This window comes from Sorex fumeus, unplaced genomic scaffold (genome assembly GCF_029834395.1).
Source record: "Sorex fumeus unplaced genomic scaffold, SorFum_2.1 ptg000003l, whole genome shotgun sequence".
NCBI lineage: Eukaryota > Metazoa > Chordata > Mammalia > Eulipotyphla > Soricidae > Sorex > Sorex fumeus.
In genome coordinates, this window is record NW_026606060.1 from 49,149,671 (window position 1) to 49,173,142 (window position 23,472).

Consider the following 23,472-nt stretch of genomic DNA (forward strand, 5'->3'; position numbering starts at 1 on the left):
TAATTCATACAACCATCATTTTTTTTTAGATGCTGAGGGATAACTCCTGGCTCCGTGCTTGGGGATCATTCACTCCAGGTGGGGTTCAGGCCACAACCAGGAGTGTGAACCTAGGTTGGCTGCATACCAGATACCGGGCCAGTGCCTTAAGTTCTGTACTATGTCTCCAGTTCTACCATCATCAGTTTTACCCATCTAAGAAAGTGTAATGAGCAATGGAACAAAAAGCTTTTCCCAGGGTTGGGAGAGATTTTGCCAATTGCTTGACAGCAAATGTACATACACAGTCAAGGTTATAAAACTAAATATATGCACGAACACATACTTTAAATAACAAAACAGTGGATACTATTGAAGTCAGACAACGCCTGTTGCACGCGTGTGAAAAGTAGTCAAATGGATTGTTTATGGGGAGTTACCTGGGAACAGAAGATGCTTGTCGCTTTGTGGGTTCTATCTGAGGTCATAATTCCTCTCCCTCAGGGAGGGGTTCTGTGCCTGGGTGAAGCCGGGCCTCTTCTGTGTAAAGCCTGCACCGGACCACTGAGCTTCATTCTGGAGCTACATTCCTGGCGCCGAGGAGGGTTTCTAACAGATGAACCCTCGCAGAGAAGGAAAGAAGAGGCAGAAGGATGGTGAAAGAGCAAGGAGACTCAGAGAGTGTGGATTTCGGAACCCAGAAACCTAGGAAGATCAAAAGTACGACGAATCAAAGCCAAGCACCTTTATGCAGTATGGGGGCTCATTACCTGTCCCCCCTTTCTCATAATCGCTACCCATGCAGAAAAAAAGGTAATAAAGGCGGTCCAAGCCTAGGAGGGTGTAGGAGAAAATACAGAGACTGCATGCTTTGTTGGAGGGGATCAAAGGCAGGGCCACCCACGCGTAAAAGCCGATACCAAGGGCTATACACCACACCATGAAGTTGCTTATTTTTTCAACAACAGGAAAAGTACTCATAAGGTAGACAGCAGAGAGCTGGGCTTCCAGGCCTGGCTTCTAGAACGCGGCTAAGAATCTCTGAGTAGGAGCATTGTTTGTTCTGAAAGTGAGATGATGCCTAGCAGGAGGGAAAGATTCGCCTGTCAGGACCTCACAGGGGGATTGACTCTTGGAAACTACCATGTCAGAAAGTCTTTTTCTCCCCTGAGCACTGCAATCTCCCCCTCCCAGCACTGAACTGGACTTTCTGAATTTTACCTTTTCCCTACACCCTCTCCCACTCCTCACCCCACAACTGATTAATTCAGAAAAGATTTAAGAGGAAGGAAAGGAAAGGGAAAGGAAAGCAGGGAAGCGCCCAGATTATGGGACGGGTCTCCATTAAGCAGGATTTCCCATTTTATCTTGTGATACTTTTATTTTTATTTATTTATTTATTGCTTTTTGGGTCACACTCGGCGATGCTCAGGGGTTACTCCTGGCTCATGCACTCAGGAATTGCTCCTGGCGGTGCTCAGGGGACCATATGGGGTGCTGGGAATCGAACCTGTGTTGGCCATGTTGGCTCCGTGCAAGGCAAACGCCCTATCCGCTGTGCTATCGCTCCAGCCCCTATTTATTTATTTTTTGAGGGGGTCTCACACTCCGCGATGCACAGGGGTTACTCCTGGCTCACGCACTCAGGAGTCACTCCTGGCGGTGCTAGGGGGACCAAGCGGGATGCTGGGAATCAAACCTGGGTCTGCCACGTGCAAGACAACCGCCCTACCTGCTGTGCTATCGCTCCAGCCCCTTGTAATACTTTTTACTCTCTTCCTCCTATCTTTGCTTGCGTCTCCGAAACCCCTGGTCGGCATTTGATGATCGTGTCCTACCACCTGGTAGGGTGTGGGCGGCCAAGAAAAATTTAATGAAGCTGAATGTACCCGATCGCTCACCCACTTCACCAACATCAAGGCCTCCGGCCAAGAGAAATTTATGGAGCTGAAATTAACCCAATCGGTCACCCATGTCCCCTGCACCAAGGCCACATCTGGGTGTGGGGGGGGTTATTTTGGAGGGGGGGGACGTTGTACCGGGGAAGAGGGGTGGTGCTCAGAATCTCTAAAAGAAACCTGAACCGCACCAAAAAAAAAAAGAGAGAGAGAGAGAGAGAGAGAGAGAGAGAGAGAGAGAGAGAGAGAGAGAAAGAGAGAGAGAGAGACAGGAGCCTCCAGCATACAAACCCCTCTGGCGGGATCCGAAAGCCAGTGCATCACCGTCGCCTTTCCGCCTCTCCAAGCCGTGGCTCCCCACCCCGCTTCCCCCGGGGGAGTCGCGCGCGTGAGAAGAGAAAAGGAAATGAATTTCTAGGAACCTCGAGGTCGCTTCGCGCCAGGCAAAGCAGAACCGAGAGAGCCAGCAGCGCCGGGCGCCGGCTGGGCTGAGCCTCCCGCGGACCCGACCATCCGGGATCTGCTTTCCGGGCCGCCCCGTCCAGGTGTCCTTCCCGGTCCCCGGCACCCCTGCACCCCTGCACCCCGCCCCGTCCCCGGGGCTCCGGCTCGAACCCCGCACAGCAGGGGAAGGAGGGCGACGGCGGGGAGGAACGGGGGTCAGCACCCCGCGGGGGCCACTCTGTCCGCCGGCCGCTACGCGCGCAGGTGGGGGACCTCCCTGGCCACCCCGGAAGCCCCGGGAGGAAGAGGAGGGGGAGGAGGAGGGGGGAGGAGGAGGAGGGGGAGGGAGCCGCGGGAGGCGTGGGTCGGGCTCCCCGGAGTTGCGCAAGAGCCCCCGGCCAGCTCCGGGCAGCCGCTCCCGCGCGTTCCACCCGGCCCCAGCCCCAGGAGCGCGCGGCCGCCGCGCCGTCGGGGGGTCCCCGCGCGCCCCCAGCCCCGAGCCCGTCCGCCCGGCAGCTTTGTGACTTCACGCGTTTCGCAAGCAGCTGGGCTCGCCGCCCCGAAGCCCCGGCCAGCCCGCCTCGCCGCCGCCCGCAGCCTCCCGGCCCCGTCCGGGCCGCCCCGGGCCGCCCCCACCCGCGCGCCCCCCGCCGCTCCCCGGCCCCGCGGAGCGCGGCCACCCCCCGGCGGCGGCGGCGCGATGCTGTGTTTCCTCCGAGGCATGGCCTTCGTCCCCTTCCTCCTGGTGACCTGGTCGTCCGCCGCGTTCATCATCTCCTACGTGGTGGCCGTGCTCTCGGGGCACGTGAACCCCTTCCTCCCCTACATCAGGTGAGCGGCGAGGGGATCGGGGTGGCGGGGGCGTCGGGACCGTCGAGGGGTGCGAGTCCGAAGGGAGGGGGGAACAGAGAGAGTGGGGTCGGGAGAAGCTCAGGATGGGCGTCCAGTGCTGATGAGCTCTGGTCTGGGATGGAATCTCCAGAACACCAGCTTGGCTGATTTTGGGGAGGGGGTTAGTTGTGTTTGGGGGATGCTCAGGGGTTACTCCTGGCTCTGCACTCGATCCCCCCTTCATCTCATCCCGTTCTGTACTGGGGTACATATGGGATGCTCGGGATGGAACCTGGGTGGGCCTCGTGCAAGGCAAGCACCCGACCTACTGTCTCTGCTTGGCTGATGTTGAAGTTAGGGTCTCTTTTCTTTTCTTTTTCTCTTTTTTGTTTTTGTTTTTTGGGTCACACCCTGCGATGCTCAGGAGTTAAGTCCTGGCTCTGCAATCAGGAATTCTGGCAGGTGCTTGGAGATGCTGGGAATTGAACCCAGGTAGGGCACATACAAGGCAAATGCCCTACCCGCTGTACTATCACTCTGGCCGGAGTTAGGGTTTCAAGACGCAAGGAAAGGGACTGTGGGTAGGTAGCCCAGGGGGTAAGTTAATGCTTGACCCAGCTCCACTTATTTGGTCCTGTGAGCACTGCTGGGAGTAGGTCCCCAAGCACACAATAAAATGATGATATGATAAGGAAGACAGCAAGCAGAGTAGGCCCAGAAGCAGCTCTTCAATAAGATGATGAAGTACCCCTTGCTTGTGCAAGGAGTAGCCAGTGCATGGATGGAACTTTGGCATCAGGGCCCCTGCCCCGGGCTTGGTTCCCATCTCTGTCCCAAATGTCCCCAATTTGCTTCTCTTTTCTGAAGTGGAATGGATTCTCTTGGACCTGTGTCAAAAGGCCGAGCAAGTTCCACTCTGTCCCTGCCGTGCCTTTGATCCACAAAGGCGTCATCGCTTGATGCAGGATTATTTGAATGTCAGGAACAGATAGCACTTGATAACACGCTGACCAGGCCGTCAAGGGCTTTCTTCGGGGAGTGTTGTGAGAACTTCAGAAGTCAGGAAATGAGTGGGAAGAGAAATGGGTGAGCTGACAGCCACTTGTGAGATACCCAAGTCACAGACATGCAGGGAAGGAAAACTGAGCAAGGGAAGGGAGCCTCTGGGAGAGCGGAATGGTGGAGGGCTGCCTGGCTGTGGTGAGCGATCAGCTGGCAAGTGAAAGACCCAGGTATTGCTTGTCTGCCCTTGCTGAGCCCGGCAGAACCAGCTCTGTGTGTAAGAGCAGTTGGAACTCCATTGCCTTTGCCCTTCTAAAGAGGTCGTGAGGTCGGAGAGAGATAAGGAACAGGCAGGCAGGATGCAAAAAGCATGAGGTGAAGAGAACCACAGTAGGTCACTTTCTTGACCCAGAGCTGTTTGGTGCTGGATTCTCTGCCTTTAGTCCCCCTCTCTTCCTAAAACTGATTTTAGTACCTCCCCTCCTCCCCACCATCCCTCTAGCCAGGCTGCTTCCTCCCTGTGTCCTAGACTGGCCAGCTCGCCTTCCTTCTCTTCGCCTTTGAGCTGTCCTCTTCCAGAATGCTTGCCCCATGATCTCTAAAATTTATCTCGTACCTTCTTTTCTTCACTTATCGCCACCAGTTCTACCCCAGTTGCCCTACTGTACTAAACGTCAGTGTTGCTGAGCTTTTACGTTCATTTTTTTTTTTTTTGGTGATCTTAGCTATCCTAGGGATCATGCAGTGTGTGGGGATTTATTCAAAGCAAGTGCTCCAGCCCTTGAAGGCATCTTCCCTCCTGCCCCTTCTTCATTTGTTTTTATTTTTTGGGGGAGGGGAGGCCACCCCTGGTGGTGGTCAGGGCTTACTCTTGGCTCACTGTGCTCAGGGATCACTCCTGGCAGGCACAGGGGATCGTATCGGATGCTGGGGATCAAACCTGGTGTTTGGCCAGGTGCAAGGCAAACACCCTCCACAATGCATTATCACTCAGGCCCCCGAAGCTTCATTATTAATAATTATCATTGCCACCTATTACCTTCTAACAAGCTATTAGATTTACTCGTTTATTACCTTAACTACATCTTCCTCCCTGGAAGATTAGATCCTCAAAGGCTCTTGTCTGTTGAACAGTTCTCTTACATGTGAGTGGGGGGCTTATTGGATTCATCAGGGCTTGCTTTTTCCGGGCAAGAAAAAGAATATGGGGTGCCAGAGAGCTAAGCACCCTAGTAGCCTCTGTACCATCTCTCTTGGATGAATAGTTTTTGGGCAATCACTGTGAGCACTCATTCTTTGCTTTAGGGCAGGGAATATCACTTTAGGGACCACTTCCCTTTGGAAAGTCTTTTACACAATGGCATTATTCAACCTTTCTGTTATGTCTTTAGCAAGGCAAAGCAGGTTAAATGAGTGCTATTCCGTTTTAGATAAGCGGTCCTTGTAGAGCCCCCTGGTCCAGTGTGACATTCAAACTGGTTTCCTTCTCAGCTATTCTCTCTGGAAACATTGTTCTTCGGTGAAAGTGTGGAGCTAGTTCCTTGATTAGAAGGATGCTCCATCTCTTGAAGAGAATAGACATCCAAATTAGAATTGGCCCGTGTCATTTTCCGTTTAGAAAACTGGCAGAAAACCAACTAGTTGATTGCACAACTCTATTGGTGAGACGCTGGGTTAGAAACTCTCATTGCTACTGGGAGTGTCAGTTGATTCAAAAGTTCTGGAGGGAGGCCATTGGACAGTCAGACTTGGGCCCGCAGTGATGAAACTTGTTGGGTCTCACAGGATGAGGGGGGAGGTGGAGCCGGGCCTGTCCTCCCCACCCTAATGAGACCCCAAGTCATCGCCCACAAACGGCCTCTCTGGCTCCTCATCAAGCTGCTCAACGGCCTTGATCCCAGAGACTCAGAAACAAATCTCGAAACCCAGCGGCTTTTGTCAGAAATGTGTCCGGACCCCGCAGTAGGTTACTGTCACCGGGCCGGGCCACCCCAGGGGGGAATGGGTGCTGTCCCTCTGCCTGCTCCCTCTTGGTGACTTGGTGGCTGTCATCCTCCAGAGACCATTGGACAGTCAGGCTTGGGCCCGCAGTGACGAAACTTGTTGGGTCTCACGGGATGGGTGGGGAGGTGGAGCCGGGCCTGTCCTCCCCACCCCAATGAGACCCCAAGTCATCGCTCACGAATGGCCTCTTTGGCTCCTCATCAAGCTGCTCAACGGCCATGATCCCAGAGACTCAGGAGCAGATCTCTAAACCCAGTGGCTTTTGGCAGAAATCCCTCCAGATTTAAGTGTTAAAATTTCAGAATTTCAAAACCACATGGCCCTACTGCAGCCACACGACATTGTATGTTAGTCATAACCAGCAATAGAACACAAATTGTCTATTGTTGCCTTTTCAGCAGATCTGAGTGTTGGGGTAAAATCTTAAATAATGGTGGGTCTGGTGTCGAAATAGTGAATGTGATCAAAGTAGAGAGAGAGTAATGTAGAAATCATCTGCCCCACAGGCAGGGGGATGGTGTGGGATGGGGGTATACTGGGATTTTTGGTGGTGGAGAATGGGTACTGGTGAAGGTACGGGTGTTTCATTGTATGACTGAGACTTAGACCCAAAAGCTTTGTAGCTGCTCTCACGGTGATTCAATAAATAAAATTATAAAAAATGGAAAAAGGAAAAAAAAGTAAGGTGGAGTTCATGCACAATTCAATCAGCTAATCAGTGGCTGAATAAATAGCAGTACTCCTACCAAAAAAGACAAAAAAAAAAGTTCTGGAGGAATTTTGATCTTCTTAAAATTGAAAAAAATATATATATATCATGGCATTGCTTTTAATAACAAAAGGTTAAAGACAGAACAAATGTCCGTTAATAGCTGACTGGCTAAATAGATGTGGTTTATCCAAAGAATGAATCAAATGACAGTTCTTTCTATATTCTCTCTTTTATTTTTTGCTTTTTTGGTCATACCCACTGATGCACAGGGGTTACTCCTGGCTCTGCATTCAGGAATTACTCCTGGCAGTGCTCGGGGGACCATATGGGATGCTGGGAATTGAACCCGGGTTGGCCACATGCAAGGCAAACGCCCTACCCACTGTGCTATCACTCCAGTCCCCATCTTTCTGTATTCTTTAAATTGGAACATTGATATAGAAAAATCTGGGGTTGGGGGAGTGTAGTTCAGTGGTGGAGTGCAGCTTTGCACTGCAGTCTGGGGCACGTTGTTATATGATATCAAAATGCAGACAAATGATGACTTCTTGGTGAAGTGTCTGTATTTGCTTGCATTAAAAGCTAGTTAATATGATTTATCTGTATAATAGAGGGAATAAATAGTCTTGGTCAGCTCCATAATTCTTATAATGAACAGAAACCTTAAAATGATTTATGTACTGAGGCTGGAGAGATAGAACAGCAGACGGGGCGCTTGCCCTTACATGACTAACTCGGGTTCAATCCGCGGTATGCCATATGGTCCCTTGCGCCCCACCAAGATTGATCCCTTAGTGCAGAGCCATAAGTAAGCCCCGAGCACTTCCGGCTGTGCCTTCCCCAGCCCCAACCATTTAAAAAAATAGATTCGGGTGCTTATTTTCTTTCAAGGAGGTACATCCTTTTCCCAGTTACTGTTTTGTGATGTCCCTTATTTATTGAACATTTTTCCTTTGAAAGAAAATATGAACAAGTTTATTTTTTCAGAAAAGGTTTATGACCTCAGTGTTCCCCGCGGCTCTTCAGAATCTGTGTGCGGGGATGCTGGCGGTGTTTATACTCAGTCACTTCCACAATATGTCAGTGATGGTAAAGCATTAGAATTGCTTTTAGAATTTGTTTACTGCCCCAAACCCGGCATCTGGTGCTAGACACATAGTATATGCTTAGTAAATATTGGTTGAACGTTGGCTGAGATATGCACACCAGAGGGCCAAGAAAAAAACTCCTCCTAAGCCCTGTTTTGTCTCTTTTGTCAGTTCCCTTCTCTGACCGTTGGCCAATACTGCCACTGCCCACTGCTCCTGAACTTTGGTTGTGGTTCCAGCTGATCTTAAACTCCATTTCCCTCACTTTGTGAAATCCTCCATATTTTACAAGATTTATGATTTCACTTTGTAGCCAGTTTGAATATTTACATTTGTTAATCCTAGTAAGATGGGAACATAGTATTGTAGGTCTCAGGAACACCTAGCTCTTTTAAAAAAATATTTATTTTTAATTAAATCATCTTGAGATACACAGTTATAAAGTTATTCATGATTGGGCTTTAGTCATACAATATTGCAGCACACACCCATCACTTTACCAGTGTACATTTCCCACCACCCAAATCCTCAGTTTCCAGTGCCTCCACCATCCATGGCAGGAACTTTTCTTATCTCTCTCTCTCTCTCTGTCTTTGTGTATCTATCTCTGTCTCTCTCCCTCCTTTGGGGCATTATAGTTTGCAATATAGATACTGAAAGGTTATCATGCATATCCCTTTATTTATTATTATTATTATTATTATTATTATTATTTTGCTCTTTGGGTCATACCTGGCGATGCACAGGGGTTACTCCTGGCTCTGCACTCAGGAATTACCCCTGGCGGTGTTTGGGGGACCACATGGGATGCTGGGAATCGAACCTGGGTTGACCGCGTGCAAGGCAAACGTCCTACCCGCTGTGCTATTGCTCCAGTCCCTCATGCATATACCTTTAAAACTACATTTTTTTCCCTTTTTCTTTTTGGGTCACACCCCGCGATGCTCAAGGGTTACTTCTGGCTCATGCACTCAGGAATTACTCCTGGCGGTGATCGGGGGACCATATGGGGTGCTCGGAATCGAACTCGAATTGGCCGCGTGCGTGCAAGGCATATGCCCTACTCACTGTGCTATTGCTCCAGCCCCTAAAACTATTTTCAACACTCAGTTCTAGGAACAACTCACTTTGGGGTAGACTGCCTGGGTTAGAATTCAGTTCCACCATGTGCTCCAGCTTTTGGACTTGGGGTAAGGTTCCTTCTTTTTGCTTTCCTCTTTGTTCCTAATAGCATTTCTTGCATGAGTTAACATACAAACTCACCTAGAAATGATTAACACCCTGATCCAAGAACATACTAGTAGTTAAATTCTCTGTAAACTTTTGCTACAAAAGAGCCAGTCGATACTGACCTGTATAGATACATGCGTTAGTCAGGGAAGAACATTTGGGTGGGGGCTAATTTTAAGATTATTTGTGTGAGATAAGATTGATTTATGTTGTTGCAATGTGATTAGGGAATGCTTGGGGATGGGCAGGACTGGGCCGCACCCGGCAGTGTGCAGGAACCGTTTGCTTAGGAGTGGCCCATGGAAGTGCTCAAGGGACCATATGTGGTGCTGGGAGGTAGACAAGGGTCCTAGCCAATGCCCCAGGCAAGGCATGGCTTTGCCCCTTATACTGGCCCGTGAATGCTTTTCCATACTATTTTTTTCTTTGTGGGTCACACCTGGTGATGCACAGGGGTTACTCCTGGCTCATGCACTCAGGAGTTCCTCCTGGTGGTGCTCGGGAGACCATATGGGATGCTGGGGATCGAACCCTAGTCGGCCGCGTGCAAGGCAAACGCCCTACCCGCTGTGCTATCACTCCAGGCCTTCCACACTTCCTAAATCTATTATCAGACCTCACCCATGACCCAGATGCTGACACCCCTGCTCACTGTTAGACCCCTCCCCTCACCCTCTCTGCACACACATGGCCTTTGTACCCTCTCCAACCTCGAGCAACGTTAGTTTTGTGGCCCAAATCCAGAGATTCGTTTTCATCTTTTCAGGGTTGAGGACTCATTTATTTTTATTTTTAATTTTTTTTTAAATCAGCGGTGGGTTTATATGTGAATACAGCAAATTTTCTTTCCTCCTTTTGTGGTGAGGGGGCACACTTGGTGGTGCTCAGGGAGGGATATTCCTGGCTTATTGCTTGGGCGGGGTCACTTCTGGTGGTGTTTGGAGGATGATGAGTTGCCGTGGCTGAAACCTGGGACTCTGGTAGGCAGAGCCCGCACGCGAGCCCTTTGCTCTCCCCCTGGCCCCAACTCTGGCTCTCCGCCAATCTCAAGTCAAACCTGTTTGTTAATTGATAATCTCGCTCGCCACAGTGTCATTCCCTGTTTGAAGCTCTTGGTGCTTGGTCCCGCTCACTCTGCTCACCTGCTCTGTTGCCTGCTTGCCAGATACCAGCTGTGCTTGCTCCTGATCGTGCCAGTTGTTTTTGGAAACTCTAGTCCTGTAATTTATCTCAGTATACAGCAAGTTATGGTCTGTGAACACAAAAACCAGAATTGTTTTCTCCACCTCCCCCCCACACTTTTTTTTTTTGGTTTAACATCCAGTGGTGCTCAGTGGGTTTCTCTGCTGATGCTTCAATGGCCACGCAGTGCTGAGAATGAATCTGGGCCTCCTGCATGCAAGTCATGCATTCCAGCCTTCCGAGCTACCTCCCCAGCCTGAATTCAGGATTATCATGTGGGGAGGTGGGCTTTGGGGCCACTCCTGGAGGTGCTCAGAATCTCCTCCTGGCCGGGCCTGGGGAACCAGAGAGGTGCCAGTGATTGAACCCAGGTTGGCTGCATGCAAGACAAGCACTTTATACTATATCTCTGCCCCCCCCCCCCCACCATCCCGCCCCAAGACTGTCATTTTTTTAAGGAAACTGGGTAGAATGCTTTGGAAATATTAAAGAGAGAAATTTTGTCAAGAATTTGAGACCTGTGATGTAGCAATATGACATTCTTAAAGAATCATGAAAACCAGGAGATTGTGGTATGCAGCTTGATATAAAATTATCCTTAAGCTCACCCTCTGCAAGCTCTCAAGAATTCTGCCCCGCACCACCACACTGCGTCATCTCATAAGTAGCCTTAGGCCATCTCATAACGGATTGCTATTCGTTTGCCCCAGAAAACCCTATGCCATCATGTACAGCAAGTGGTACAATTTTTTTTTTGAGTCACAGTGGGAGACACAGTTTTAAAGTTGTTCATGATCAGATTTCAGCCATGTAGTGATTCAACACCCATCCCTCCTCCAGTGTCCATTTCCCACCACCTATGACCCTAGTTTCCCTCCTACACCCCACGCCGCCCCCCCCCCCCGCTTCTCCCCCACCTACCTTCCTCTATGGCAGGCACTTTCCTTTTCTTCCTCTGTCTCTGTCTCTGTCTCTTTCTCTTTCTCTCTGTCTCTGTCCTGCCTCTGTCTTTGTGTCTCTTTTTCTCTCTCTTTCTCTCTGTCTCTCTGTCTCTGTCTTTGTGTCTCTTTTTCTCTCTCTTTCTCTCTGTCTCTGTCTCTGTCTCTGTCTGTCTCTCTGTTTCTCTCTCTCTCTCTCTCTCTCTCTCTCTCTCTCCCCCCCCCCCCCAACTTTCTGGGCACTATGGTTTGCCATTCAGATACTGAGAGGTCATCATGTTTGTTCCTTTACCTGCTTTCAGCACGCAGTTCTTATCCGGAGTGGTCATTTCCAACTAGCTTTGTCGTAACGGTCCCTTCTCTATCAAGTGGTACAAATCTTTAAGAACTTCACTTTCAGAACTCTGAGGGCACTGTGCCAGCAAGCAGGGTGTGCCTGTCCCAAAGCCACCCAGTCTCTGAAGGTTGTCCCTCTGCAGAAACAATGGGTGCCATTCTGGTCTCACAGTGATCGGGGTGGGGGGGTCAGTGAGTGGGTGCAGGGCTGGTGGTGTAGAAAGCATGCGGACATTTTTTGGGGAAGAAGAGGTCACACCTGATGGAGATCAGGGCTTACTCCTGGCTCTGTGCTCAGGGATCACTCCTGGGGTGCCAGGGCTCAAACCCGGGTCGGCTGCATGCAAGGCACACTGTACTATTGCTTTGGTCCACTTCACTCTTTACAGTACACTATAGTATAGTATAGTATAGTATAGTATAGTATAGTATAGCAGAGTATAGTATAGTATAGTATAGTATAGTATAGTATAGTATAGTGTAGTATAGTATACTACCAGGACACTCATAAGTACGGTCAGTCGGAGTAAAAGGCAGGCATGCCATTTAACCTTGCAGCTAGAAAAATACCCATCTTGTAATGCTAACATATACTTAAAATTTTTCTTCAATTGAGCAGGCTCAAATTAGTTAATTCATAAAAACAGAGTAAGAATTGAAAATCCCAATTTCTTTTTTATAACCCTGCATGCTCTGTTTGGTGTCTGAGCTTCTGTATCATCTGTCAACATATAATTTATTTCTCCTTTGTTTCATTTTTCTCCTCCTCCTCCTCTTCCTCTTTTTCCTCCACACCCAAAAATGCTTTGGCTCACTGAGCTCTGTCTCTGTTTTTAAGTGGGTGACCTTTTGTGTTTGTATTTTGGGTGGTACAGAGGATCTAACCCAGGGCCTCATTTGTGCAAGGCTTAGTGCTTTACCACTAAGCCACATCCTTAATTTACTTTTTCTATTGTCATTTCACTATAGGAAAAACATTTTTGTTCCCCCACTAAGTTTATTTATTTATTTATAATTTGGGGCCAAACCCAGAGGTGCCCAGGGCTTTCTTCTGGCTCTGAGCATAGGAATCAATCACTTCTGGTGGACCATACGGGATGTTGGGGATCAAACCTGGGTTGGCCACGTGCAAGGCAAACAGCCTATCTGCTGTACTATTACTCTGGCTCCATCCCCCCTCTTTTTTTTTTATTTCTGGGTCACACTCAGCAGTACTCAGGGGTTACTCCTGGTTACTCTTGGTAGGGTTGTGGGACTATATGGGATGTCAGAGATCAAAGCTGGGTCAGCTGTGTGCAAGGCAAATGCCTATTCACTATACCATCACTCCAGCCCTCCCCCATTAAGTTTCATAATTCGCTTTTTCAGTTTTCCCCACTTCTGTTTTATTTTGTCTTGGGGCCACCTGGGCTGTGCTGGGGGGGGAGGGCGGGCTACTCCCAGAGGCACCTGGGACCCTTGTGTTAGGGCTCAAATCCTATATCTTGCTTGGACTCGAGTTTCTTTGAGTCACTCCTAGCCTGTGGCAGCCTTCTTTTAAATTTTTTTCTTTTTTTCCTTTTTTTGTATTTTGAGTCACACCCAGCGATGCTCAGGGGTTTCTCCTGGCTCTGCACTCAGGAATTACTCCTGGCGGTGCTCAGGGGACCATATGGGATGCCGGGGATCGAACCCAGTTCGGCCACGTGCAAGGTTCCTGTCCTGATTTTTTTTTTACGATGGCTTTTTTTTTTTAATTTATTTTTTAAACTTTACTTTAAACATAGAGCTTACTTTAAACATGGACTGGAGCAATAGCACAGCGGGTAGGGCGTTTGCCTTGCACGCGGTAGACCCGGGTTCAATTCCTCATCCCTCTCGGAGAGCCCGGCATTCTACAGCGAGTATCCCACCCACACAGCAGAGCCTGGCAAGCTTCCTGTGGTGTATTCGATATGCCAAAACCAGTAGCAATGTGAGACGTTACTGGTGCTGACTGGAGCAAATCAGCTGGAGGATTTGTGGAGGTCTGTGCTACAGTGCTACAAAGTTTACTTTCTTTCCAATTGTGGTTTACAGAGTTGCTCACGGTCCAGCTGCTCCAGGCTTTAGTGCTCCAACACCAGTTTCAACGTCTCAGGGAGCTCCCCTCCACCGTCTTCATGTCCACACCAGTCTTAGCCACTATCATCTCTTGACAAGCCTTTGAAATCGCTTCCTAACTGTCTAGCTGGCACACACTTTTACCTTTATGGTTCTTTTGCAACATCCTTCCAAACATCAGTCAACTTCATATCACTTTCCGGCTCTCAGCCGTCCACCGTTTTCCATCCTGCTTAGCATAACATTCATTCCTCACTGTGACTCATGGGCGCTGTGTGACCCCCATCCCCTCTGCACTCTGCTCACACACCCTGACCACACCACACCCACTTCCTTGCATTTCCTCCCACAGATTGCTTACTGGCTGAGCCCTTGCATCTGGCTGCTAGGGTTTCCTGGCCAGCTGTTGCACTTCATTCAGGCCTATATTCAAGAACCTTCCTTAGGGAAGGAGAGGGTGGGGGCAGTTGTCTTGTATGCAGCCCATCCTGGTTCAGCACCCAGCACCATATATGGTCCTCCCAGGAGTGATCCCTGAGCACTGCTGGGTGTGACCCAAAACCAAAAACAAGAACAAAAACCCCCACCAAAGCAAAACGAAACTCAGTGACTACATCAAGAAGACACTGTCCTCTTGCCAGCCTTTTAGTCCCTTCTAGTCCCCATCACTATTCCTGCAGTTCTTTTTTTTTTTACTTTTTGGGTCACACCTGGCGATACACAGGGGTTACTCTTGGATCATATACTCAGGAATTACTCCTGGCAGTGCTCGGGGGACCATATGGGATGCTGGGAATCAAGCCTGGGTCTACCGCATGCAAGGCAAACGCCCTACCCGCTGTGCTATCGCTCCAGCCCCCTCCTGCAGTTCTTTCTATTGCACTGTTTGTTCTCTTTAATGTATTTATGACTTTGTTCACTGTGCCAATGGAGTTGCCTGTTACATGGCAATCAGAAACTATGTGTTGAATTAGTGAATCTTTCCATTGTCAGCTATGGGGCTTCCTGAAGGTAGTGAATTCGGTTTTCATCCACATCAACTGGCATAGTTCTGGACACACAGGAGGTACTTTGCAATTAAAAACCTTTTTGTTGTATGGGTCTGGAGCGATAGCACAGCGGGTAAGGCGTTTGCCTTGCAAGCGGCCAATATGGTCAACCCGAGTTCGATTCCTCCGCCCCTCTCGGAGAACCTGTCAAGCTACCGAGAGTATCTCGCCTACACGGCAAAGCCTGATAAGCTCCCCATGATGTATTCAATATGCCAAACACAGTAACAAGTCTCATGATGGAGATGTTACTGGGTCCGCTCGAGCAAATCAATGAATATCGGGAGGACAGTGACCAGTTTGTTGTATGAGTGAACTGAGTGAGAACCAATTGCACATGGGTAGCAAAAGAAAAGAGCAAGTTGTTTGCATTTATGAGTAAGAAATTCTTTTGGTTTTTCAACCAAGCTCTCCATTTGTAGGAAGCTCTTTTTTAAAAAAAAAAAATAATAATAATAGTTTTATAGTTCTAGTTTTATATTGCCTCTCTAGAATAATCACCAAGTGAAACTGCTAAATATTATTAAAAAGTATCTGATAAAATATAACTTTTAATTCCATATTGCTTTTAAAGAATTGGTTTAATTTTTGTGAAGATAAAGCAAGTAATTTTACTGGTGTACTGTTTTTAAATTCTAAGTTATAGGTAAGTCTTCTAAGCAATGAATAAGACTAGGAATTGAGGTAACTAATAGATGCAGACGAGGTAGGCAGAATAATTGTGATTTTCTTGTCTCGGCAAACCCACCCTGCCTCCCCAGACTTAGCTCTTAAGGTAATGAAGTGCTTGCATCTGCATGAAGATCAGCTCTCAACAAAGTTCCATAACATTGAACACATTTTCTTTGTATTTTTATCACTCTGAGAATCAAGTAATCATGTACCGACTTAACATTCTAACTCAGGCTGAAGAAGGATGTCAGAGGGACCACTTGGCATTTTTCATGTTCAACTTGTAGAATAAGAATATGAAACAGATGCATGTGCTTACACTGATTTCCTAAGCACCTCCTATCCCAGAAGTCAACTGTGTACACAGAACCTCCTCAACAGCTTCAGTAAATCACATGCAAAATAGCAGCATGTTCTTCCCCTCTTGGCAGTTTCCAGAAAGTTACCACTTTACAAGGAAGCAGGAGCTGGTGGATGGGGCAGCTTCAAGGCCAGGACAATGTAGCTTAGGTCATGTACGAGGTGGAGTTGTGTGGGGAGACTGCTCTTCGCTGGCTGCTATCAAGTGCCTGAAGTAGGCTCCCAGATACAGCTGTGTCAACCCAAGCCTGCCACTTTTGCCCTTGCACTATGAGATTACTGAGTTTTATTAAAAAAAAAAAAAGAAAAAAGAAATGCAAAAAAAAAAAAAAAAAGAAGGGCACCCACTGGATCTCTTAGTACTCTCTCTTGGTACCCTCTGTGCCTACGCAGATGTAGCCTTAGGATGAATGCTTGATGCAACATTTATTTATGAGATAGTATATTAACTTTGTTTTTTTAATTTTTATTAGTGAAACACCATGAGGTACAGTTGTAGACTTACAAATTTTTGTGCTTGGGTTTCAGTTATACAATGATCGAGCACCCATCCCTCCACCAGTGCCCATTCTCCACCACCAATGATCCCAGTATCCCTCCCACTCCCCATCTCCCCAAGTATATTAACTTTGTGATTGAAAGACTTAACTTTGAAGGTAAGAGAGCATTTTTATTTTTATTCTTTTTTTTTTTTTTTTTTTTTTGCTTTTTGGGTCACACCCAGCAATGCACAAGGGTTACTTCTGGCTCTGCACTCGGGAATTACTCCTGGCGGTGTTGAGGGGACCATATGGGATGCTGGGAATCGAACCTGGGTAGGCCGTGTGCAAGGCAAATGCCCTACTCGCTGTGCTCTCGCTCCAGCCCCTGCTTTTATTCTTAATAAAAGGCAACCAATACCAATCTTAAAAAGTTATTTTAAAGCAAAAGATTTTAGAAGTATCAGCCTTTTGTTTCTGCTTGGCAAGTTTCATTGAATATAACTAAGGGACAGGGTCATTTAATGAATATAAATTTACAAAATAACTCTACCTGATAGGTTGGGTAATTGGTGACAATGTGTCAAACATGCAATAGGTATCCCCTTGATAATTCTTTTGAAGAGTGGATAAGCTTTTATTTGGCTCTATTAGTAGAGACAAATAAAAACATTAAAAAACTGGCTGCATTATCTCAAACACTTGGTCTGATTGCAGTATATTCCTCATTTCCATAATTTTCATGCTGTTGATTCTGTCCTATGTATATGCCTATGGATGTGGACACATTGGAACTCCTGGGTTGATTGTAGGTGTTGTAGAATGAGGAATCCTAAGGGGAAATCAGATTCACGTTATTACTGAATACTTGTCAAAAACACCTTAAATTAAATAACAGTGTTAGAGAAGTTGTGAGGTCTTGTCTTGTTTACTCCTTCCTGGGACATATGAAAGCAATGGTGACCATATAACATTACATCATAGTTTCTGACCATGGTGTGCTCAAGGCTGCTGGTATGTGCTTCTGAGAGCTAACTGCATGCATTTCTTACTGTATTCAGTGACCTATTTTTTTTTTATTAGTGAAACACCATGAGGTACAGTTGTAGACTTACAAATTTTTGTGCTTGGGTTTCAGTTATACAATGATTGAGTGCCCATCCCTCCACCTGTACCCATTCTCCACCACCACTGATCCCAGTACCCCTCCCGCCACCCATCCCCCCACCCCACCCTGTCTCTGTGGCAGGGCATTCCCTTTTGTTCTCTCTCTCCTTTGGGGTGCTGTGGTTTGCAAGAGGCATTGAGTGGCAATCATGTTTGGTCTATAGTCTACTTTCAGCATGCTTCTCCCATCCTGGGAGGATCCTCCCAACACCCTTTATTTGGTGCTCCCTTCTCTATCTGAGCGGCCTTTTCCCCTAGCATGTGTGGCTGGCCTCCAAGCCATGGAGTGAACCTCCTGGTACTTATCTCGGCTATTCTTGGGTGTTAGTCTCCTATTTGTTACTTTATGTTGATGAATGCAATCTTTCTATGTCTGTCCCTCTCTTTCTGACTCATTTTGCTTAGCTTGATACTTTTCGTGTAGTACCACTTGTATGTAAATTTCATAACTTCAACTTTTCTAAACAGCTACATAGTACTCCATTGTGTAGATGTACCAAATTTTCTTTAACCAGTCATCTGTTCTCGGGCACTCAGGTTTTTTCCAGATTTTGGCTATTGTAAACAGTGCTGCAATGAACAAACAAGTGCAGATGTCAGTGACCTACATTTTGATGGCTGGAATTTTGGCATACCGGGAGTTTTTACACCTTGGAAGTTGGCCTAGTCTGGTCTAATTCTTTGCTCTTCCCCGCCTCCCTCATGAACATTTTTTTCTATAGGTAGAAGGGAGCAGAGATAACATGAGACATAAAATTATATTGGCTGTTGCAAGTTTGTAGGTGATGGCAGCCACTTACTAGGTTGATTAATCCTGATAAGGTGACTTCTCATTGGTTTAAGGTTCCAGTTTTCGGATGGTAATGTGGCTGTGTCTCAGTTTGATGACTCAGGGTTAGTGGTTAGCATCAGTGACTCCATTTTGGGCCTAATGTAGAGTTCACTACTTAATAGCTCTGGGCCTTGAACAAATTCGATAACTTCTATGCTCTCCAGTTTTTTTTCCCTTAGTAAAATGGGGTTGCCATAAGACTTACCTAAGGGTTTTGAAAATGAAATGAAATGATCTCGGGGAAGGTCCTAACAATGTTGATAAGTTTATAGCAAGTGCTCAAGAAAGTGTTATCTGTTAAGTCAGTTTTTTTTAGTACCACTGATCATTCGTTCAATGAATACATAAGTGAATGGTTATTTGTAAAGCACGTTTGACTTCGCCCATGTAACTTTATTTTAGTTTTAGTTTTGGGACCACACCTGGCAGTGTTTAGTTAGGAGCTACTCCCAGGATTGTGATTTGAGGTGGGGGTGACACTCCTGCTGTGCAGTGCTTGGGGACCATATGATCCTATGGATCTGACCCAGGGTTCCTACAATGCAGAACATGTGCTCTAGCCCTCTGAATTCTCTCCCTGACCTACGTGATTCTGCCTGCGTCATTTTAAATGCCTGGATAAACAGTAATAAGGTACATTCTGAAATTCTGAGTGTTCAGATTTTCAGATTGCACACTTGAAGTCAGGTGGACCTTTGAGAAATCAAAGCCCTTGGCGTTCTTCTGGGTTTGCTGTCAGTGGACAAAGAACTCCAGAGTCTTGTTTTTTGCTTCTCCTGTTAGTGAATCTCTATCCCTTTCACCCACTTGGATTTTTGTCCCCCTCTAAATCTTTCTTGTTCTCTCTGGCCAGAGCAATAGTACAGCGGGTAAGATGCTTTCTCTCTCTGTCTCTCTGTCTCTCTGTCTCTCTGTCTCTCTGTCTCTCTGTCTCTCTCTCTCATGTTTTGAGCCACCTCTGATGATGCTTAGGGTTTAGGACTTTCTCCTGGCTCTGAGCTTAGAAATTACTTCTGGTGGTGCCCAGGGGACCCTATGCAAGGCAACCCCCCTACCCCTGTACTGTGACTCTGGCCCTAGGGCTCTTAGAGCCTTGTATGAGGTGCACCCAGGTTTCATCTTTGGCAACTGTGTGGTCCCCTGAGGCTGCCAGGAGTGATCTGTGAGTGCAGAGCCAGGAGTAAGCCCTGAGGGTCACTGGGTATGCCTTCTCCCGCCCCTCCCCCCCCACAACAACAACTAAATCAATCAATCAATCAATCAATCAATCAATCTCATTTCCTTCCCTTTCTCCACAAAACTGGGAGCTATTCCTTACTGGGAGCTATTCCTTCCTGGCAGTAGTTTCTTCTCAGAGAAGTGTCAGAGTAAGCCTGAGTCCCAGAGAGCTACAGTTAAACTCCAGGCCCTTGAGTTGGAAGCTTGATTTCCCTGGGCCAGGTAATCTTCCTTCCTGCCCATGTGCCTGAGGGAAGGAGCTGCCTCTGCTCCTCTTTCCTGGGGGCACACTCTGAAAGGCCTCAGGGCCTAGGGCCTGTGGGTGGAGCTGACTCACTGGTGGGAGACTGTTACCTGCTAACCTCTTCCTTAGTGCTCCTGAGGTCCTTGTGCCGCTGAGACTGGGATCTCGGGTACAGAGGGGCTGCTGAACCTCTCCAGACTCCTCCAAGGTTAAGTGTTCGTCCACTGCAAAGGCCCCTCCTCTCTGCACGCACAGGCTTCTTATGCAGTTCTTCAAACACTTCGGAATGGGCCTCTGCCACTGCCTGGGTTTCGCAAGACGCAGCTCTCAGCTCTTTTCAAACTTGGAGACACTCCAGGGTCCGAGGTGTCGGGAGCTCCGTGGCCGTCAGTTTTACACCATGCTTTGTGTCAGCAGTTTGAAAATGGAAACATTTCAGTCTTGGGGGAACGGGGGTGAAGGCACTTGCTTTGCACTCAGGTGACCCTCGTTGCATCTCCTGCGTCCCTCAAACACCATCAGGGATGAGCACAGAGCCAGGAGAAAGCCCTGAGCACTGTTGAGAGCTCAAGTGAAAATATTTCCCACTGAACACTCCTCCCACACCCCGCCAAATACCTTTCATTTTGGCATAAATGTCTCGAAAACAATGCTGAACACAACTTTTTCAGAAAATTCAATTCATTTCTATGTTGCTATATTTGTTATACTGCACCTAAAAATGTTTTTTTTTTTAATAGGAATGACTTCTTTTCTGAAATAATTTACAAGGAATCCCTCCCCGCAATACCACATCATTCCCAGAAAATATTGACAGGGATCAATAACATTGCTCAGCTTCCTGAACAGGGTTCTATTTTCAGCAGTGTAACTCATCGGTAAATCAGATTTCTTTAAAGAAAATGAAAAAGCACTTTTTATGGAGATTTTTCAAGTGTGACTTAAAATTTTTCTGTTTTGGGCAGGAGTGGAGTGTTTGGGGCTACACCCAGCAGTGCTCAGGGGCTCGGTGCTCAGGGGTCATGCCCGGCTGTGCTCAGAATGACCATGCGGTATTGGGGGTCAAACCTGGGCTTCCCATATGCAAAGACTGTGTTCTAGCCAGGAACCAGTTCTCTAGCCATCAATTTTTCTTTCACAGCCTTTTTTTTTGAGAGGGCAGGGTGGGATGGGGGGATGGGGGGCTTGGGGGGTGGGAGGAATACTGGCATCCGTGGTGGTGGGAAATGGGCACCGGTGGAGGGCTGGGTATTTGATCATTGTATAATTGAAACCCAAGCACAAAAATGTGTAAGTCTGCAACTGTACCTCATGATGTCTCACTATTAAAACATTAAAAAAAAAAACCCAATCTTAAAAAAAAGGGGGTCTTAAAAATTGTCCTACCATCATTTATTTTTCATTGAAGTATATCTCTGAATAGGAGAGGGTAAGTGAATTTTTGGTAAGTGAATTTTAAAAATAATAATCACAGAAACAGTTTTCACTTAAAGGGTGCTTCGGTGGAGAGCATCATCCTGAGAAGAATTGATTTATATTTGTAACACGTTTTTTGGAAAATGTCTCCTTTGTCTTTGGACCTACTAAGGAGAACACATTTTGTGTTAACTCCTAAAATTATTTCAATCTATAGTTTATTTTTTGTACCATAACTATGGAAATAAAAAATGGTAGTAAATCAAGATCTTTTGGGAATACCAAAAGTAATGATAGACAATGATCACTCTGGATAAGAATTGCATGCTGAAAGCAGGTAAAGGAACAAAAATGATAACTTCTCAGTACCTGTATTGTAAAACACACACACACACACACACACACACACACACACACACACACACACACGGGGGCGGGGAGAGAGAGAGAGACAGAGAGAGAAAGAGGTTTGTAATTGAACCCAGAGCCTCATATATGCTTTCCATGCATTCTCTCCTTGAGTTCCCTCTTCAAGCCCCTAGATTATTCTGTTTTCTAAATAGACACACTCAGTTCCTTAAGCATGACACCAAGTTTATCACCAGATTTGACCATTCTGAGAAATACCACCACCATTCACTTTTTGGGGGGAGCAGGCCGGGGTTGTACACCCAGTGATACTCAGGGCTTAATCCTGGCTCTTTGCTCAGGGATCATTCCTAGAAGGGCTTGGGGAAACCAGAGGTAGTACCAGGAATCGAACCCAGATCAGCTGCGTGCAGGGTAAGTGTCCTACCTGCTGTACTGTTGCTCTGCCACCCCCACCCCCATTCACTTTTAACAAATGCTAGCTTTCACAGTGAAAACTAAATGTAATCTATTATGGTAGGTAGGAAAATTAATTTTAGGGGTCGTGGAGTAGTACAGAGGTTAAGGTGCTTTCTTGGCATATAGCTGACCCTGGTTCAATCCCTAGAACCACATAAGGTTCCCCGAATTCCACTAGGAATGACCCAGGAGTCATAAGAGGTTCCTGAGTTTAAGTCCTGAGCACCACTTGGTATGGCCTTAAAACCAAACAACATGTATGTATTTTTTTTTTTTTTAGATTTTTCAGAGCTAAAATGAAAATATTGCAGAACAAAATCAGGTCAATTCAAAGTGACTGAACGCTGAGAAGAAACTGTAAAACTGCCCATTAGATGCCGTTTACAGATCTGAATTCCTTTTTCTTTCTTTTGCAGTGTTGGGGATGGAATCCGGGGCCTCACATAGGTAGTGCTCTACCCCGAGCACCGTCCCTGCCCTGACCTGAATTCCTTTATAATAATTCAGACATTTCTTCTGTTTCTCAGCGATACAGGAACAACACCACCAGAAAGTGGTATTTTTGGATTTATGATAAACTTCTCTGCATTTCTTGGTGAGTACAACATAATGATTATACATAAAAAATTCAGAGACACACGTCTTTATAGTTTATCTAATTTAGAATATTCTTCTTTCAATTTGTCTTTTTAACCTTTTTTTTAGTTTTTTTTTTTGCTTCATAGCTAGATTGAAGCAAAAGGTTGATTTTTCTTTTTTCTTTTTCTTTTTTTTTTATTAGTGAAACACCATGAGGTACAGTTGTAGATTTACAATTTTTTGTGCTTGGGTTTCGATTATACAATGATCAGATACCCAACCCTCCACCAGTGCCCATTTTCCACCACCATGGATAATATCCCCCCCACCCCCATCCCCCCATCCCCCCCTGCCTCTGTGGCAGGGCAATCCCTTGTGTTCTCTCTCTCCTTTTGGGTGTTGTGGTCTGCAAAAGAGGCATTGAGTGGCAAACATGTTCAGTCCATAGTCTACTTTCGACATGCATCTCCCCTCCTGGGAGGATCCTCCAAACACCCTTTATTTGGTGCTCCCTTCTCTATCTGAGCTGCCCTTTCCCCTAGAATGCCCGGCTGGCCTCTAAGCTATGGAGTAATTCTCCTGGTGCTGATCTCAGCTATTCTTGGGTATTAGTCTCATATTTTGTTACTTTAATATGAATGCAATCTTTCTATGTCTATCCCTCTCTTTCTGACTCATTTCGCTTAGCATGATACTTTCCATGTTGTACCACTTGTATGTAAATTTCATGACTTCATCGCAAAAGGTTGATTTTTCATGTAAACCCAGACCCCTCTCTGGCCTCCCCTCCCAAGGGACACATTGGTACAATTGAACCTGCAGAGAAATGCTATCCTCTACAATTGCCTTTACACCAGGGCTAACTCTTGATGTGTATATATGTAGCACTGTAGCACTGTCCT

General features: G+C 46.8%; 1 protein-coding gene across 1 annotated transcript in view; it reads left to right on the forward strand.

Moving 5' to 3' along the window:
* The first annotated feature begins 3,021 nt into the window (after positions 1-3,021).
* Positions 3,022-23,472, forward strand: part of DRAM1 (DNA damage regulated autophagy modulator 1) — a 54,574-nt gene continuing 34,123 nt past the window's right edge. Inside the window, exons 1-2 of the mRNA XM_056118256.1 lie at positions 3,022-3,152; positions 22,519-22,586. Of these exons, the coding sequence (XP_055974231.1) occupies positions 3,022-3,152; positions 22,519-22,586 (199 nt within the window). The remainder of the gene's footprint in view (positions 3,153-22,518; positions 22,587-23,472) is intronic.